Source organism: Glycine soja, chromosome 11 (assembly GCF_004193775.1).
Source record: "Glycine soja cultivar W05 chromosome 11, ASM419377v2, whole genome shotgun sequence".
In the NCBI taxonomy this organism is placed as follows: domain Eukaryota; kingdom Viridiplantae; phylum Streptophyta; class Magnoliopsida; order Fabales; family Fabaceae; genus Glycine; species Glycine soja.
In genome coordinates, this window is record NC_041012.1 from 343,701 (window position 1) to 361,962 (window position 18,262).

An 18,262-nucleotide genomic window follows, 5' to 3' on the forward strand; every position below is an offset into this window, starting at 1 on the left:
TTTCATATCTTATAAAATTCTTCAAACCTTATTTGAAATCTATTATTTTTTTACATATAAGATTTTAAAATTATTTCATATATCAAATTTATCAACAATTCTTAAATATTTAATTTAAGAATAAGTAAAAAAAATTCTAAACAAATTAAATCTAATTAATTTAAAAAGTGAAAAATAGTAATTAACTAAAAACAAAAAACTAACATTGCATGCCTTCCTGAACTAAATTTGCAGTAGCTTATTTTTTGTTTATTTATTTTTATTTCAGCTGCCATTGTTGTTGATCTTCAAATTTCAAATCTTCGCAACGCAAGGCAAGGCTGTTCTTTCTTCTTTGTTACAACTCTAATTTTCCATTCCAATTGCAATCTCTAAACGTTGATTTTATAATAAATTTGCTCCTCTGCAATCAGGTAAGCCTTTCACCCTATTCTCATTTATCGCTCTGGATTTTTCTCACCTTTTTTTTTTGTCACCGATGTTCCTAAAGATGTGTGTGATGATAATGTTTCCACCATTTAATTCTACAATTTTTGGTCCTCTGTGCCATCTGATGCTATCGTTCCGGAGTTTTATGTTCTGTGATATAAGTTTGGGAAGACAAATTGGATTTTCATGTTTCAAATTACTCCAAATATATCGAAATTCGTTGGTGGCATACTTATGATGAAATCGGAATTTGATTGTAGGGGTGGCTTATTGTAGGATAGAAAAAATGTGAAGATTTATTAAAAAATAAAAAAAAATAGTCGTCATGAATAAACATGTGATTTATTATGTTTTGCAGGAATTATGTCTTTTGGATGGAATTTGCAAGCACCCGGACATGATTTACATGGTGTTTATTGGTCCACCTGTGATGGAAACAACTTCAACAATGGCAACCGGAAACGAAGCAGGATCAGCTATTATCATGGGAATTCTAACATTCATAATAATTACTGGGCAGAACACGGTGTCTATTCTAATGTTTACCACTTTGATTATGGTAATCATTTTCAGTGTGATGCAGACCCGTTATCTTTGAAAAGGAGAAAACATTCATCTCCTATTTGTGAAAACAACCAGAAATACTATCTTCCATCTACTGTCCAAGGCAATATCCCTTCATCTGTTAACTTCCAAGCATCTCCCACAAGATCCAATGTTGATACCTCTGTATCACCTATCTGTAAGCTTGATTGTTCTATATTTGAAGATAAAGAGCTGGTGTTTATGTCAAGGGATGAGATTGATAGATGTTCTCCATCAAGAAAAGATGGTATTGATGTACTTCGTGAGAGACACTTGCGCTACTCTTACTGTGCCTTCCTTCAAAATCTTGGGATGTGGCTCAACTTGTAAGATCACATTGCGGGTGGTGACATTTTGTTATATGAATATTAATGATATTAATATAATAACATTTCTGGCTATGTGCTTATAATTGTTTTATAGTGCCTTCTGCCTTGTACCTGTAAAGTTTGATATGTTCCTTTGCAGGCCTCAAACTACCATTGGGACAGCCATGGTTCTGTGCCACCGGTTTTTTGTTCGACGATCACATGCTTGCCATGACAGATTTGTGAGTCTAATTGTCCTCTAGTGACAAGTACCTGCTTTATTTCTTACTAAATGCTTCACAGTATCAAATAAACAACAATGTTCATAGAATTTATTGTATTTTTGAGAACTGCACAATTTTTTTTATCATGATTCATGAATATACTTTTGGAAGCATGGATAGAACTTTAGAGAAATAGAATAAAACATGGATACAAGACATGACAAATTTTAGATAAGACATGACTCAAATATGGTAGAACATATAAAATTAGTACCATATTAGCATAAGCACATATCTTTAAATAAAAGAAAGATATATGGTTCAAAAGTTAGCATTAGTTAAATACCATCATTTTTCTATTCATTATAGTACTTTCATTTGTATTTATATAAAAATAAAAGTAAAAATTTGCAAACTGTAATCAGGAGTATTCAAAATGTCCACGAAGTATATGATAGGTGAAAATTTTGAAATGCCCATACTTCCTAATAGATAGATGCGTTCTATTGTTTACCTATTTTATTTATACAAATTATGCAGTGGTGGCATGTGGTATTTCTTATTTGTTTTTCTTAAGATGCTTCTCTATAGTCAACCTGCGATTTAATTAATTTTGATCATGCTCTGCCACAGTTGATTGCTACTGCTGCCCTTTTTCTTGTTGGAAAGTCAGAGGAAACACCGTGTCCTTTGAATAATGTGTTGCAAGCATCCAGTGAAATCTTACATGAACAAGATTTTACTTTGCTGTCCTATCTGCTTCCTGTTGTGAGTATACTTCAAACTATGCACATTTTCTTACTTCTTTTGGTAACATATTGCTGGTAGGACTTAGGAGACAAAACAAAAAAGTACCAAATAGTATAATCTTTAGCAATTTTGTATGTGGATATGATTACTGCCACTGGTCTGTGATAAACTCTTAGATGTATATTGTCATTTAAGTAGCATGTTAGCTCAAATTAATTGACATTTCTCTTGGAGGGTTCTCAAATAATCTTCAATGTTAAAGAATCTCTTGGACAGATTCTCCCTTAGAATAGGATTCTTGTAAGTTTAATTTTCACTTATATTGACTCAATTTATTTTTCAGGGTTGGTTTGAAAAGTATCATGATCGAGTGCTTGAGGCAGAGCTGTTGTTGCTTACTACTCTAAATTTTGAACTCAATGTGGAGCATCCTTATACATCTCTTACATCTGTCCTTAACAAATTAGACCCATCAAAGACTGTTTTGGTGAATCTGGCATTAAACTTGATCAGCAAAGGGTGAGTTTTCTTATTTGTTGGATCTTATACATTCTGCAATTGCAGCACTTTTTTTGCTTGCCGATTCATTTTGTGGAACAAATTTGTTCTGATAATGATGACCATCTGACCCAAGCCCACAATCAAATTTGATATTGATGGGTTATCTGATTATTCTTTCTTGGAAAGGATAATTCAAATTCTCCTTCCATATTTTAATGCTTTGTAATGTGTAATGATGCTTAAACTTACAATTTGCACCTGCAATATGAACAGTGATAGAGGATTTAGTGAGTTAATCTGTAGTGCCGAATAAGATGCATTCATCACAAGCATTCCGATTCGCATATTAGCAAGGCTGTCCAGATCAAAATGTAGAGCAGAAGATGTTGCATTGGCATTAGCTTTGAAAGATTCAATTGTTTGCAACGTGCAGCACCCCATGTATGCTTTCTGATTTTAATTACATGGTTTTATGGAGTTTATAGCCCCCACAACATATTTGGGCCTGGAAATCTGAAAAATTCTCTAGACGAGTATAAGAAAATGCTATATTTTCGTACTATATCTGCAATTGTCCAGAGATTCTTGAATAGTATTCTTCCTGAGTAGCAGCTTTTGTTTTTGGTAAGGGAAAATTAGTAAATTTGTGTTTTCCACTTGGAAACAATGCCAATTTTGTACGTCTTAGCTTATATTACTTATTTCAATAGCTGACATGATCTCAAACATTGTGAGAACATATATTAAGTTTTACGAGAATCTTTTGTTTTGTTGCCTCAGATAGTTGAGAGATGCTGTTAAGTTTTACAAGATCTCAAACATAATATTAAATTTTACAAGAATCTATTTGCATATCTTTGAATTCATGTTGAGAGATGCTGTTAGAACACAGTAGTGATGTGTCTTGTGTGGTCTTATAAAGGTGAAAAATGTTGACTTGCAGGCTTCAGAGCTCTCTATGGCTTCAGTATAAACCACATCATATTGCTGCTGGAGCTGCATATCTTGCTTCAATGTTTCTCAAGATTGATCTTACTGCTTATCACAATATCTGGCAAGAGTTTGAGGCAACACCATCCATTCTTCGAGGTACTCTTCACCCACTCCTCCCTTCCTTCCCTTTCTCCCCTTTCCCTTGTTAAGCAACAAGTGTTGAATTTATACTATTTTGATTTCTAAAATGGTTGGTTCATCAGTGATGGATAAGTGGAGTGTGGTTGATTTTTGAGAGAAGAAAATTAGCAATTTCGTCATTATATTGCAACAGTTGCTCATTTTTTATAGAGCAATGTCTGATATCAATCTCTTTTTTAATTTACTATTTCTCTTAATTTTTTGGTTTAGTATACTCATTTGCATAGCGAAGAGCCTCTGGACAATGGGGTACGAAGTTTTTATACTCATTTGAAACTTGAAATCTAGTCTTAGTTTTAAGTAATGTTGTTATAAAAATATTGGTCTGTAGCTTGTCAAAAGAGTTGTCTTGAAAATGTGACTGGACTTGCATATTTTAGAGTAATGCTGTGCAAGCAGAAATAAATTGCCAAAATTATGACAGAAATTTCCCAGATTTGACTGTGGTTGTTGGATGGAATAAAGTGCTAGGCCTGGGACCCTTACTCATCCAAATGTTTACACTCAAATCAAGTCATTTTGTAAAAAATTCTGGGAAAAAAGTTATGGTTGTGCTAGGCTTATTAGTATTAATACTGATTATCACTTTTATGCAGATATCTCGCAGCAATTAATGGAGCTCGTTTAAATGTATAAAGAATGTGATGTGATCATAGTGACTTCTGGATTCAATGTACATAGTATATTTGGCGCTGTATTCTGTTTTAAAAAATGCCTAAGGCAACCATTACACAGAGAATTCTGTGCTGTTTATGTTCTAGTTTGATATATAATTCGGACTACATGCTGAGGGGTTGTGACCTATAGTTCAGTGTTTCAAGTCCATAAGTGTGTGCTCAAATCTCAATCTTGTGTTATCCTTTGTATTCATTTAGTTGATGCCTTCTGATCTCATGTTAAGTATATACCGACAACGTGGCCAAGTTTAGTGGAGCATTTGCATTTGCAATTATGCGTACCGCAATCGTTATATTTGGAAGTACAAAAAGCTATCGGGTTCTGAAATTAAATTTTAAACCTGTCTGGAATCATTCATAGTTGAACCGATGAATCTGCAATTTATGGATCCAATGATTTTAACCTTTTCCAATTATATTTATGACTATAAATTTACCGTTTGATTTTAATGGGATTAAAAGTTAAAACAAGTGAATTTTCCGTTTTAGATGTGTTATATACGTGAAGCGTGTCCAATTCAAGTATGAAACAAGTCAGTGCCTAATAATGTTAATGTGCTGCAATTTTAAATCAGTAATACAAATACAGAATTGAATACATTTTAATATATATATATAGCATAAGTAAATTGCTTACAAGTATAATTAGTTATATGATCAAAATATATTAAAGTAATAATAAAAACTATAATAAAATGCAGGTATACACTATTTTAATATTATCTTAAGTTATTTCTTAGTTTTATTAATAAGCACTTCTTTCAAAAATAAATAAATTAATTAATTAATAAGCACTACGTTCCTGCAGCATTTGACACTTTAGTTTGTGCTAAAATCAATTTTCCTGAGATGTTGATTTTGGTGAATTTTAATATGAATAAGAGAAATGATTATTTATTTGTTAGAAATGTTAAAAGAAGGAATTTAAACCTCTGACTTTTCATTTCTTCTTTTTGTCTTTTTATCATTCTCCAACTACTAGCGTCACGTTAATCTTATATTTTCTATCAATGGACTTGAGATAGAATAGGTACTATATGTTAAATTTTTAACTTGGTTATGAACCATAAATGTTTTTCAGTGTGTTTGACTGAGATGATAAAAATAAAAATAAAAATATTTAAATTAAAACAAAATATGTAATACTTAAAATTTACCCTATTTCTTTCGTGGCTCTACTCCTCTACCAAACACACTATATTATTAGTAGTACTGGTATAACATTTTTTGGTTGTGAACAACGAATGTGCACCAACATAAAAACGGTGGCGTTTATATCTATTTTAAATTTCGCGACAGCAAACCCGATCAGTCACATCTATCAACCTAAGTAATGAACTCTTAATTGATTAATCGAATGGAATTAATAAAAAAATGATTAACTTGTTGTCAACAGAAAGTGGACCTGAATTACTTACCCAAGGCAGAAGTCCGCGATGAGCGTGATACCTCAGGATACCAAAACCCCGTTTGTTTGTGTTCACAGGAAACTCCGTATTGGAAAATTGTTCTGTGCTTTTTGTTTGCTTGCCCCTCTAATACACATACACAGTGAGGACAAGAACGAACCAACGCAACGCACAGCACACACCATTTAAAGGGAAAACAACGGAACAACAGTGAAGGAAGAGAGTGGTGTACGACACTGCTGCTTCGCACTCGATCCGTTACCCCTGCCCGAACATAGCAGAACCAAACGACGCCCAGGTTTCGGAATTGTGTTCTAGGTTTTTGAGTTTCGATTCCGATCGACCGACGATGCTGGCCAATCATTTCCAAAACGGCATCGAAACGGCGAGGCTCGTTTGGTCGCGGATTCCTAATTCGGAAGAATCGCAGCTCCTCGACGACGCCGTTGGCATCCTTAAGAAGAACGACGGAGGCGGTGTCGAGAGCCTTGACTATGAAGTCATTGAGAATTTTGCTTATCGTGAGGAACAGGTTTTAACTATTATTCTGATTCATTGATTTTTCTTAATTGTTATGCTTCTTCAGTTACGAAATGATATTGTGCTGTGCTTTGAGATTTGTAGGCGCAGAGAGGGAAGCTGTATGTGAGCTATTTGCTGGTGGTGAAATGGTTCTTTGCCTTGCTCATTGGCATTTGTACGTTCTTCAATTTGATCCAGTTTTGCAAGTGTTGTTTCTTTGCCAACGTGCTTTTTGGTTTCACTCTTTGCGGTGCTTTAGTTAGTTTTTCTGAATAGCGAACTATATTTTCATGCATTAGCTAGTGTCTTTAATATGCAGGCAAGTATTAGGGGAAGTAGTATAAATTTGTTATTCATTTAGGTTAAAAAATAAGATGTCAACTCAAAGCTCGAGTTTGAACTTGTTTTAAAGCTCAACTGAGTGGTGACATTTTACAGCAGTAATATTTGGGTGAAAATGTCTGATGCAAGAGGTCCTAGAATTCTTTTACAGACAATTATTTAAATTATGACTTAAATATGTTTAAAGTCCCTGATAAATAATCGAATTTTGTTCTGGGTCCCTAAGAATTTTTTTTATTATTTCGAGTCCTTAATATATTAAAACTTTTTTTTTGATTACTTGTTGTCAGTTAAGTGATGACGTGACACTGTTGCAACCATTGATAATGTTGGAAAAATCAATTTGTAAGGTGACACGTCATCACTTAAGTGACAGCAGGACTCAAAACAAAAGTTTCAATATATGGGGAACTCAAAACAATGGAAATATTTATTAGGGACCCATAACAAAATTTGGTTATTTATCATGGACCTTAAACATATTTAAGCCTTAAATTGTTTCCTTTACTACAGGCTACTGCAACTGTTTATTTTAGCACACGTATAAGACTAAGTTTACATGACCAAGAATTTGGTGATTTTTGGTGTTAAATTTTCCTATTTTACCAAGGACACCTTCAATCTGGTTCACACCTTGCATTTATCTTTTATACTATCCTCATACAACTTTCAGAAATTTGTATTTTATGCATATTTTTTTTTATTGGTTGCAGGTACAGGACTTGCTGCTGTTGTCATCAATATTGCTGTTGAAAATTTTGCTGGCTGGAAGTTCTCAGTGACATTTAATATAATTCAGAAATCATATATTGCTGGATTTGTCGTATATGTCCTGATCAACTTGGCTTTGGTGTTTTCCTCTGTATATATTATCACACAATTTGCACCAGCAGCTGCTGGATCTGGTATTCCTGAAATCAAGGGTTACTTAAATGGTGAGATAATCTCTTTCGAGGTTTTTGGATTTGTGTTGAATGTCAATCCTGGAAAATTTCTAGTAGACTGAGAGTGCTGATTCTCATTTATGTTCAGGAGTTGATATTCATGGCATCCTTCTTTTCAGAACTTTAATTGGAAAGGTGTGATGGATTATTTTGTTTCCCTTCTCTTTCGATGCCACATGGGTTGTGTGTGTGGGGGGGGGGGGGGGTGTCTTTTTATAAATGCTTATCTGTTCTTATGTGCTACAGATATTTGGAAGCATTGGTTCAGTGGGTGGAGGCCTTGCTCTGGGTAAAGAAGGTCCTCTTGTCCATACTGGTGCTTGTATTGCTTCTTTGCTTGGACAAGTAGGTACTTACTATTCAATATAAGCTAGTAAATTAAATATAGTCTATTCAGAGAGTAGATGCATGAGACCTTACAAGTATCTCTTTCTTAATACTCTATTTAACCTAAATAATTAAATGAGACTACAAAGTTATATCAATACCACCTGAAGTGTTTATTATATTATCTCTTTCTCAATACTCTATTTAACCTAAATAATTAAATGAGACTATAAAGTTATATCAATACCACCTGAAGTGTTTATTATATTTTAATCAACCATTTGGCTGATCTATGTTTTGTACTCAGCATCTGCACAGATTACCAAAATAATCCTCAGTGCATTACCATAGCCTTGGCTATTCCTTTCTCTTCTAAAATGATGAACATATCAGGGTGGGTTGACTTCAGCCAGAAATTAGTGATTGGACTAGCCCGACAAGGCTAGCCCAATTCCAGCTTGAAAGTAGTGAACAGGTTGGCCTGATTCTAGTCCTAATTTAATGAGGGCTTGCTGATTTGTGTCTAAACTGTCTGAAAACATATAGGAAGAAGTCTGATTCTCCATGGCTATGTATCTGTAATTTGAGAAGCATTTTAATTATGCATCATACTTTTTTCATAGCCAATTTAATGTGTTTATATTATACAGGTGGTGTACTGAGTTCTGTATTGTTTACTCTTCTATGTTACAAATATCCATTTTTTGATAAGGTGGTAACAACATTTATCATCCTAAAGGGCTTCTTTCTGAACTTGGGCTTTTTGTGTGATTTTTGTTGTGTGTATGTATGCATATTTATGCAAGCAAGAACTGAAATAATCTTTGATGTCATGCCTTGAGCAGGGTGGATCTACTAAATATCATCTAAATTCAAGGTGGTTTCAAGTATTCAAAAGTGACCGGGATCGTCGTGATCTTGTAAACCACTTTGTTCCTTTTAATCTACTATTTTTTACCTGATTATAGCAAAGAATGTACTTTTGTGTATAGTATTCCATAATTCCCCACCCCCACCTTTGCCAAAATGGCAATGATCTCCAGTTCAGCGATTCAGCTCCAACCCTAAATGTAGAAGAAGAAAATGCTCATTTATAATTTCATTGGTGTCTTAAAAGGTAACCTGTGGATGTGCAGCTGGAGTTGCTGCAGCATTTAGAGCTCCAGTTGGTGGTGTATTGTTTGCTTTGGAAGAGGTTACATCTTGGTAAGGATTTTTATTTCTTGATCAAATATTCTGTTTGCTTAGAAGCATGTGCAGTAAAGATAGTGGTGTCTGTTCTACTGGTATTTGTTTATTGCTTTTGTACTTAAAATTTGTTCCCTGTGCTCTTGAAGGTGGAGGAGTCAACTCATGTGGCGTGTCTTCTTCACCTCGGCTGTTGTGGCTGTTGTGGTCCGAGCTGCAATGGGGTGGTGTAAGAGTGGAAAATGTGGACACTTTGGGTCCGGTGGATTCATAATATGGGATATATCAGAGTTAAGATCTAAGCTATTACCTTTTTCACTGTCAGTTGAATATTCAGATATTTGTTTTCTTCTTTCCTCTTCTTGACTGATTTTATTTTTAGTGGTCAAGAGGATTATTCCTTTGCAGAGTTATTTCCAATGGCTATTATTGGGGTTATTGGAGGCCTACTAGGTAGGAACTTTTGCCCTTATTTTGTACTTAAATTATACCATGAATTTTACTTGGCCATAGTTCATTTGTTAATATAGTATCAATAATTTGCAGGCTCTTTATTCAACCAGCTTACACTTTATATTACCACTTGGCGTCGAAATCATCTTCACAAGAAAGGGAGCAGGGTCAAGGTATGCTGTTAATTTTGATCTGATTGTTATCTTATCTACTTCTGTAAAATACAGAAAAATCAAGAGGGGTGGTCAATACTCAAAAATATTTTTCTTTTTCTGCCTCCAGTACATTTTCTTCTCTCATCTATTTATTTATCACTCATTTCCCCCTTGCACTGCAGATTATTGAAGCATGCCTTGTATCCATTTTAACATCAGCCATTTCATTTGGCTTGCCACTTCTAAGAAAATGTAGTCCTTGCCCTGATTCTGATCTTGCATCTGGTATTGAATGCCCACGACCTCCTGGAATGTATGGGAATTATGTAAATGTAAGAGCATTCATTTTATATTGTTTCTTTGATGTGCTTTATCTTCATATTTTTTTGTTTTCAATTTTTTTTTGTACTGAATTTCAATTATCTTTATGCTAGTCTTTGTTTTATATACTACTCAATGACAGTTCAAAGTGGGAGGGAATGAAGGATGAAGTCACCACTAAAGAACTTTGCTTTTGTTTCTTATTGTGATACATGTCTCATGTAGTCTTCTTTTGATAAAACAACAAACTTTATTAGATAAAAAAAATTACAGTCCTTAAAAGAAAAGTTAAAAAAACAGTTAGCTCAAAGATGCTCAAACCAAAGAAAAAAAAAGTATCTCTATATGCTTGTCAGAGGAGACTCCCTTGAAAATAAAAGAGCATGAAACCAGAGGGCATCTAATGCCTGTTTCCAAAGCTTTTGCTCCTCTTCCTTCTGTTGCAATAGTTGATATTCTTTTGAATTTAACTTCTTTTTAATGATATTTGAGATGACACTTTTGGTTTTAATTACTTTTGGAGATTGATTCTATTGTATTTATGTGCGTTTTGCAGTTTTTTTGTAGCAAAGACAAGGAATACAATGATCTCGCAACTATTTTCTTCAACACACAGGTTTTGAATGAACATGATTTTTTTAATTTTCTTTTCTTATTACATTACATTAATTTAGGACTCTTTTGTTTCAGGATGATGCCATAAGGAATTTATTCAGTGCAAAAACAATAAATGAGTACAGTTCCCAAAGTTTATTAACCTTTTTGGTATGCTTTCTTGCTTACTGTCACTGATTTAGATTTGGCGTGCATCAGACGTCAGTTCTCTGATATTTTCTGTGTCATAATTATGGAAAACTTTGGACTTTGGTATGTGCTAGTATGTAGTATCTGTACGGTAGGCATGGATGTAAGTTTTTATTAAGAATACAGTGGGGAACAGATGATAGAAACCAACAACAGAAAGTAATTAAAGATATTTAGGATGGGGTATGCTGTTTCCGATAGGGTGAAAAATACACTTTCTTTTGATTATGATTCACCAAAATAGAATCCCCCCTCAATGGAGGCCCTGGTCATCAAAGTTACTACAGGAATTCCAGTTGATTTATATTCATGTTCCCATATTGGAGAGTTGACACTTGGCACTTTTGATGCTTTACATGTTTATATTGTGATTATTATCTCTATTTTCTTGCAGGTTATGTTTTATGCATTAGCAGTGATCACGTTTGGTACTGCTGTGCCAGCTGGTCAATTTGTTCCTGGTATAATGATAGGATCAACATATGGGCGTCTTGTTGGCATGTTTGTCGTAAAGTATTACAGAAGGCTCAACATTGAAGAGGGAACGTGAGTTTGTTAGTTGCTTTTCTTCAAAATCATGGTTAAGAAGATATGATTTTCTTTCTTATTATACATATAGGTTGGTTTTATAGTTAGAAGACATCTATTTTATCAATTGATCAATCTTCTATCCCTTTTTCTTGGTGATAGATATGATACATGCTCCCCTACTACTTGTTCTTCTTGATTTATTCTTCCATCATGGGTCCTATGACACGGGCATACAACTTTTGCTATTGGAGCCTCTAGAGTCCAGAATGATTTTGTGTAGTTGTATTCCCTATTTTCCTAGAAATTTACGCATGATATTTTTCTATCTTCAGGTATGCTTTGCTGGGAGCTGCATCTTTTCTTGGAGGCTCAATGCGGATGACAGTATCTCTCTGTGTCATTATGGTTGAAATCTCAAATAACTTAAAATTTTTACCTCTTATTATGCTTGTTCTTCTTATATCGAAGGTATGTATATCAAAACTGTCTTCTACAAAGATAAGTCACTAAAAAATGCACTAAGCTTTTCCCTTACAGGCTGTTGGTGATGCTTTTAACGAAGGTATCTATGAGGAGCAAGCTCAATTGAGGGGCATTCCATTACTGGAATCAAGGCCTAAATATGAGATGCGGAATATGACAGCAAAGGAAGCCTGTGGGAGTGGAAGGGTAAAAATAATTCTAAAATTATTTAAGAAATTTCATACTCATCTAATGGTACAAGGGGGAGAGAGGAGGAGCTTAAAAACAAAGGCCTGATTGAATATATAGGCATTAAATTATGATAGTGGATACATACCTAAAATCAGTGGGTGACTAGGTGTCCTAGATCATTATGCCTGGTTTCAAAGTGAAGTTTGAAACGATAAACTTAATGAGGTGCTGCTGTTGCCTATAATGGTTAACATTCATGAAAAATGAGACTGCCACTTCTAAACTATTATTCACATGCTTTATACTGTAGTTATTCCTTTGGCCACTGATTGTATGTGTAAATCTGTCTATTGAAGGTGGTCTCTTTCCCTCGTGTTGTTAAGGTTTCTGACGTAGTTTCCATTCTGCGGAGCAACAAACACAATGGTTTTCCAGTATGTATAACTTTTGTACTAATCTTGACTTGAGCATTATTCCTTGCATTTTCTAAGTTGTATTTCACAATTTACTATGCAAGGTGATTGATCACACAAGAAGTGGAGAACCACTTGTTATTGGATTAGTGCTTCGTAGGTGAGAAATGAGCATAATAAATGTTATATACTTCAATATCATTTTGGTAACTTGAGGGCTTGAGGCTATGCTTGCATCACTTGAAAACACAAGCTTCTATAACCTTTTCTTCTATGCAGTCATTTATTGGTAATTCTGCAGTCAAAGGTTGATTTCCAGCATAGCCCTTTACCCTCTGATCCAAGAGGTGGGGGCAGATCAATTAGGTAAGGTTTCTTGAGATTTGACAGTTTGGCATTTTACATCTGTATTCTGTATTTTTATAACCCCTTAACTTCCAGGCATGATTCTGGTGAATTTGCAAAGCCTGTTTCTAGTAAAGGAATATGTATTGATGATATACATCTAAGTTCAGATGACTTAGAAATGTACATTGATCTTGCTCCATTTTTGAATCCCTCACCATATATTGTACCAGAAGATATGTCTTTGACAAAGGTGTGCCCTTTAAAATCCTCTAAACAATTTTTTTCATTTCTATTCTCCATTTTTGTTGTCAGATGATCATGATGCCTTACTGATCACAGGTATACAATCTTTTCCGTCAACTTGGTCTTAGGCATTTATTTGTTGTTCCTCGCCCATCATGTGTGGTTGGTTTGATAACAAGAAAAGATTTGTTGATTGAGGTAATCTTAGTAACTATCGAGATTTTTGGCGTGTTGGAGTTGAACCTGCAAAAGTGTTTTGTTCCTTATTGTACTTTTTAATTGGACAGGACAAAGAAAATGTGAATACGTTAGAGCTTCAGTCAACTAGTGTAAGGTCTCTGTTGCTTTACTCACTTTACATCCTATTCGATTTTTTTCAAATTCTAAATTTGAATATTTTATGTCAGGCATAATTGTTTAGATTCTAAACCTGTTTCTCTTTATAGTGGATTGCCGCTGTGCCTATAATAAAACTTGGTTCTATTTTGGTGAAACTTTGCAAATTTCGATCTGATATTTACTGTCAGCAATGTTATTGCTATTTATTTGTTAAGGTTTGCAGGCATGTCTATGTTATTTATTGTTTTGAATAATGCACTAGTGCACAAAATAGGGAGGTTATCCTTGTACTTGATTATCTTTATGAAAGATGTCATTGACCATGTGTGCACAACTTGCAGAAAGTGTATGCATTTATGGACATCTTTGTCAGATTATCTCTTCAAAAGAAACATGATTTTTCAATTATTGACAACTTCTAATCAAGGTGTACTTTTTAGTAGAGTTTACACTTATTCATATTTAAATTTGCTGAGTTTTTGGGTTGAGTTTAATAAATGGAAGAGTATACAAGTGACCTGTCCAAATCAAAAGAGGAATTTTATGTTTTTGGATACATATATAGTTTGATGCTGTGTGCAAAGTCATTTTTAGCTTCTAGTGAGACTGTGAGCAGCTTATACAAGGTTTGTCGGATTTTAGTTCCATTAAAGATAATGAGACGTGAAACCTCTATGCATTTCCATATTTTGTTGTCTTTTCTGCAGTAAAATCTTTGCATTTGATTTTATGCTAAGTTGTCTTAATGATTTTCTCATCACAGAATTCCGCAACAGAATAAAAGATTGATGACAAGAAATATAGATGTGGAGCGCCCTTTGCTAAACGGACTGCTTCAAAATCAGATACCTGACTAACACTGCATGTAGCATACTCAAAGTCCTTCCCGCTTCCAATTTTCCTTGAAGATCATTCTTTATTATTTCTTGTATCCATGTTCAAATAGGTTAGATAAACCAATCTTAGGGAATGGGGTTGTAGACAGAACGCCCTAGAATTTTGTATATTAGCCACTAGGAAAAGAGAGGAAGACTTCATTATAATGATAGTTGAATTCAGTGTAATCTATTAAAGATCTGAATCTTCATTCCGTTTTTTTGTTCGAGGTCATTGCTTTTAGTTTGGAATATTATATTATAAAATTCATTCAAAGCATCAAATATCATATTTTATAAGATAATTATTACAAAAATTAAAGAATGTTCATGTTCCAAGTCTATTTGAGTTTAGTTTGGTTTTTAAAATGTTTCTGAATCAATTTTTACCAAATCAACCAACTAATTGTATTGGTTCGGTTTATATTGGCAAATTAAAGTAAAAGTATGGATTATTATTTTCTTTAATGTTTTTATGTTAATCTCAAATTTAAATTGTTATCAATTGTAAGATAAAATATTATTCCCATACTCAATTATAATTTGAGAAAAGTAATAAAATCAATTTTACAATTACTTTCATTAACTAAAAAAAATATTACTTTCATTAATATTTAGTTTTTCTTAAATCATTATTTTTAATTCTGGCTTAGAATTGATCAATTTTAACTTGTTTAAACCAATTAATCGTCAATGATAATTAATCATACTGTGGTTAAATTGGTGGACTTATGGAATAATTGGGTTTAGAAAATATGATATGAAATATTCTTCGGTTAAACTTCTAATCTAATTAATCATTAATCACTATCTCTGTGTTTTATACTTTTCCTAATTTAAATCCTACATGATCAATTAAGAATTGAATTGAGAAAAAAGATTGTTAATTCGGGACCAACTTCTATTAATAAAATTAAGAGGAATGATTAACAATTGAAGTTTAATTTAGGGTTCAATAAGAATTGGGAAAAATTAAAGGTGCATTTGAAATTACAAACCTAGACCTTCCTATATGTGAAATCTTTTGGTCAAATTATTTTTCCTATACTCTTTATTTTTCTACAAAGTAATCAATAAAATCAATAAATTCTGTCAGTATTGGATTTACTTGAACTAGTCTCTAGGATATGAACTTTAGGTTTACTTTTACGTCGCATAGGATTTGTTGCCCTTTAAGTACAATTTTACGCATCGACTACATACATGTATCTTAAACGAATATATTTTAACTTAATAGGACCACTATAAAAGAAAAAGTTTTCTGTTAAAATATTTAATGCAGTTAAATATTTACAATTTGAACTCAATTTTTTTTAAAACATAAAAATAAAATATTTATTAACAATTAAAAACATATTTAAGATACTCAAAATTATGAATAAAGTTTTAACATCTTCCGGCTAGTCACACTTGATGGTATTTTTAAAGTTTATCCAAACGTTTATAATAATAAAAACTAAAAAAAAAAATCGGAATTCTGTTTATTCAAGTTAGTCTCTAAATTCGTCCAATCAAAAAATCCTCTTGTGAAAAAAAAATAGAAGAAAATCTTGGCATTCAAAAACGTTTACAATCATCTAGGCGAAGATCAATATGTTGACATGTCCCAGCATCAAAATAAAAATTGGAAATGGCCGCATAAACGCCAAACTCTAAAAAAACTAATTAACAAGTAGAGATATTCCCAATGATGCATAGCTAGAAAGAGCAAGTGCAAGCAGTGGCATTATTAAAGCTCCCTTTACAACAATGAATGGGGCTCCATTGTTAGGAGAAGGTGCAGGTGGAACTGGAGAGGCCATTGCTGATATTGGTGATGGTGTTGGTGCTTCTGCAGATACCTTCTTCACCACGTTAATATCTACCTTCTGTCCTGCTTGGCAGTGACCAGGGACGCCACACAAGAACAAGTGGTGACCATAGTTTGTTATCTTTATGGTGTCATTGCCTGTGCTCATCCTCGTCAACGGGGATGATGCATTGCATGACTTGTACATACCATGCGTCACTCGCATCACGTTGTGGAACTTTGCATTGTATTCAAAAACTGATCACACAAATTACCAATGTTTTCTCTTTTAATTCTTTCACTTTCATTAATATTAATAATACAGAAATAAAAAGACCCTGCTCCACAATCATTTAGGCGTGAAGGTTTATGGAATATACTATTTGTGAGTCCTCATTGGGTGTTCTTTACCATCATTTTATCAATTAAAGAAAAACAAAAGGAGCAAGCACCATGAAAACCAAGCTAATGCAAATGAAAGTTGTGAGCCAGGCTAATTAACAACTTTCTCATAACACAGATATCTAAATGCAACTTGCAATAAAATAAAATCCATAAGTAAAACTTGGATAGGTGATTAAAAAATATATACTCCGGCCACTAATTAAACACATTTTCTCAAATTTCTAATAATAAAGAGCAGCATGATTATCGTTGTGTTTGAAAAGGCAATTTGATTAGTTTTTAACTTTTTTCCGAAAAAGTTATTTAACTGTTCATTAAATAAATTTTTAATAGTTTTTATTGTTTTTTAAACATTGCTTAAAATAACATTTTTAAGGCGTTAATTTCTAATTTTATATTTTTTTTATTCTTAATATATTTATTCAATTTCTTAGTTATTTTTTTTAAATAAATCATAGTTTTATTATTTATCTATTTTTTTTATATTTTTTAGTTATTTCAACATTTAATTTTATCAAACATTTATAATTTAATAAATTAATTTTTTTATTTTTTAACTTTCAATTACGAGTTAATTTTTTAATTTTCAACTATTTTTTCAGTTAATGTTGTTAAAGATAACGTGAAATTTGAGTCTAAGGTTAGAGAACAGTAGTTCATATCTTTTTTATAATTTTCCAATTTTTCTACACCAAATTGTGCAGGGCTAGAAAGAGATCTAATGAAACTTTTACTTTTTTGGTAAGATTGTTTATTTTGTTTTGATTATGAAAAGAGGTTGAAGGTACTGCTGAAAGGATTTTTTCTACTTTACGAAAAAATTGAAGTTTTGAACGTATCTGTTAACAAGTATCAATGAACATATAAATAAACCATAAACAATTGGAGTGAGGGGACTTACTGATAGTGTCACCAACTTGGAAGTTCTTAGTAGCAGCCCACTTCTTGTAATCTATGTTACCAATGATGGTCCAACCAGCAGAGTCCCCAACCTTGTGAACAGCTGAATTTGAAACTTGGAAAGCTGTCATCATCAAGAAAACCACAGCTTTCTCTATGAATGCCATTGCTACAAGCTCTGCACAGTAATTAGGAACCCCTTTTTCCTTTTCCTAAGGTTTGAGCTATTTAGGTTCTTCTCTTCTCTCTGGGATCCTTTTATATCCTTTTTTACTTACATGGTATTGGGAGATGGAGATTGGAAAAGTTAATAGTTGGCCCCATACTTTTTGTTATTATTTGTTTTGATGAAAACCTCCTTTTTAATATGAACAAAATGGCCCCCTAGCTCTCGTTTCAATCAAGTTTGGACGGTGGAAGTGGGTCGAGGACTGTCTTCCTACTTCTGGCTAAATTGAAACTTTATTAGATTAGAATGAATGACAAATTTTTTTATCAATATCTTGCATGAGTATATATATATATATATATATATATGTAAAATTTAAACAAGTGTCAGTTAAGACTTAGTAAAAGTGGTCCAAGCTTGTATTATTGCATGTAAGAGTATTTTTAACTGGGTGGTATCTTATTGGGTTTTTTTTACCTTGACTTTCAAAAAAGTATCAATCACGTGAAAATACAATAAATGG

General features: G+C 33.1%; 3 protein-coding genes across 7 annotated transcripts; 2 read left to right on the top strand and 1 right to left on the bottom strand.

The window, feature by feature from the left end:
- The first annotated feature begins 219 nt into the window (after positions 1–219).
- LOC114374353 (cyclin-T1-3-like) lies at positions 220–4,876 on the top strand. 3 transcript variants are annotated; one of them, XM_028331995.1, is made up of 7 exons: positions 220–314; positions 788–1,340; positions 1,483–1,564; positions 2,180–2,314; positions 2,640–2,815; positions 3,741–3,886; positions 4,528–4,876. In XM_028331995.1, exons 2-7 carry the CDS (start codon positions 793–795, stop codon positions 4,557–4,559), a joined length of 1,119 nt encoding a protein of 372 aa, XP_028187796.1. In that variant the 5' UTR covers positions 220–314; positions 788–792; the 3' UTR covers positions 4,560–4,876. The 3 variants fall into 3 exon arrangements, 2 of the variants coding, with proteins under 2 accessions (XP_028187796.1, XP_028187795.1); XR_003658544.1 differs by lacking the exon at positions 4,528–4,876 and adding an exon at positions 3,071–3,238 and having other exon boundaries at positions 257–413; positions 3,741–3,876; XM_028331994.1 differs by having other exon boundaries at positions 258–413.
- Positions 4,877–5,993: 1,117 nt separating this feature from the next.
- LOC114376213 (chloride channel protein CLC-d-like) lies at positions 5,994–14,720 on the top strand. Of its 3 annotated transcripts, none has more exons than XM_028334204.1 (23): positions 5,994–6,549; positions 6,642–6,714; positions 7,595–7,816; positions 7,914–7,960; positions 8,072–8,170; positions 8,998–9,072; positions 9,270–9,358; positions 9,490–9,630; positions 9,723–9,793; positions 9,887–9,966; positions 10,131–10,280; positions 10,826–10,885; positions 10,960–11,034; positions 11,468–11,619; positions 11,937–12,072; positions 12,142–12,273; positions 12,615–12,692; positions 12,776–12,831; positions 12,951–13,037; positions 13,113–13,269; positions 13,359–13,460; positions 13,550–13,596; positions 14,365–14,720. In XM_028334204.1, exons 1-23 carry the CDS (start codon positions 6,367–6,369, stop codon positions 14,456–14,458), a joined length of 2,406 nt encoding a protein of 801 aa, XP_028190005.1. In that variant the 5' UTR covers positions 5,994–6,366; the 3' UTR covers positions 14,459–14,720. The 3 variants fall into 3 exon arrangements, with proteins under 3 accessions (XP_028190005.1, XP_028190006.1, XP_028190007.1); XM_028334205.1 differs by having other exon boundaries at positions 13,550–13,591; XM_028334206.1 differs by lacking the exons at positions 5,994–6,549; positions 6,642–6,714 and having other exon boundaries at positions 7,712–7,816; positions 7,883–7,960.
- Positions 14,721–15,942: 1,222 nt separating this feature from the next.
- On the bottom strand, positions 15,943–17,902 carry LOC114376214 (mavicyanin-like). Its single transcript, XM_028334207.1, has 2 exons — positions 17,572–17,902; positions 15,943–16,523 (listed from the first exon to the last, which is right to left on the bottom strand). The coding sequence occupies exons 1-2, from the start codon at positions 17,735–17,737 to the stop codon at positions 16,138–16,140; spliced, it is 552 nt and encodes a 183-aa protein (XP_028190008.1). The 5' UTR covers positions 17,738–17,902; the 3' UTR covers positions 15,943–16,137.
- Between the last annotated feature and the right edge of the window lie 360 nt (positions 17,903–18,262).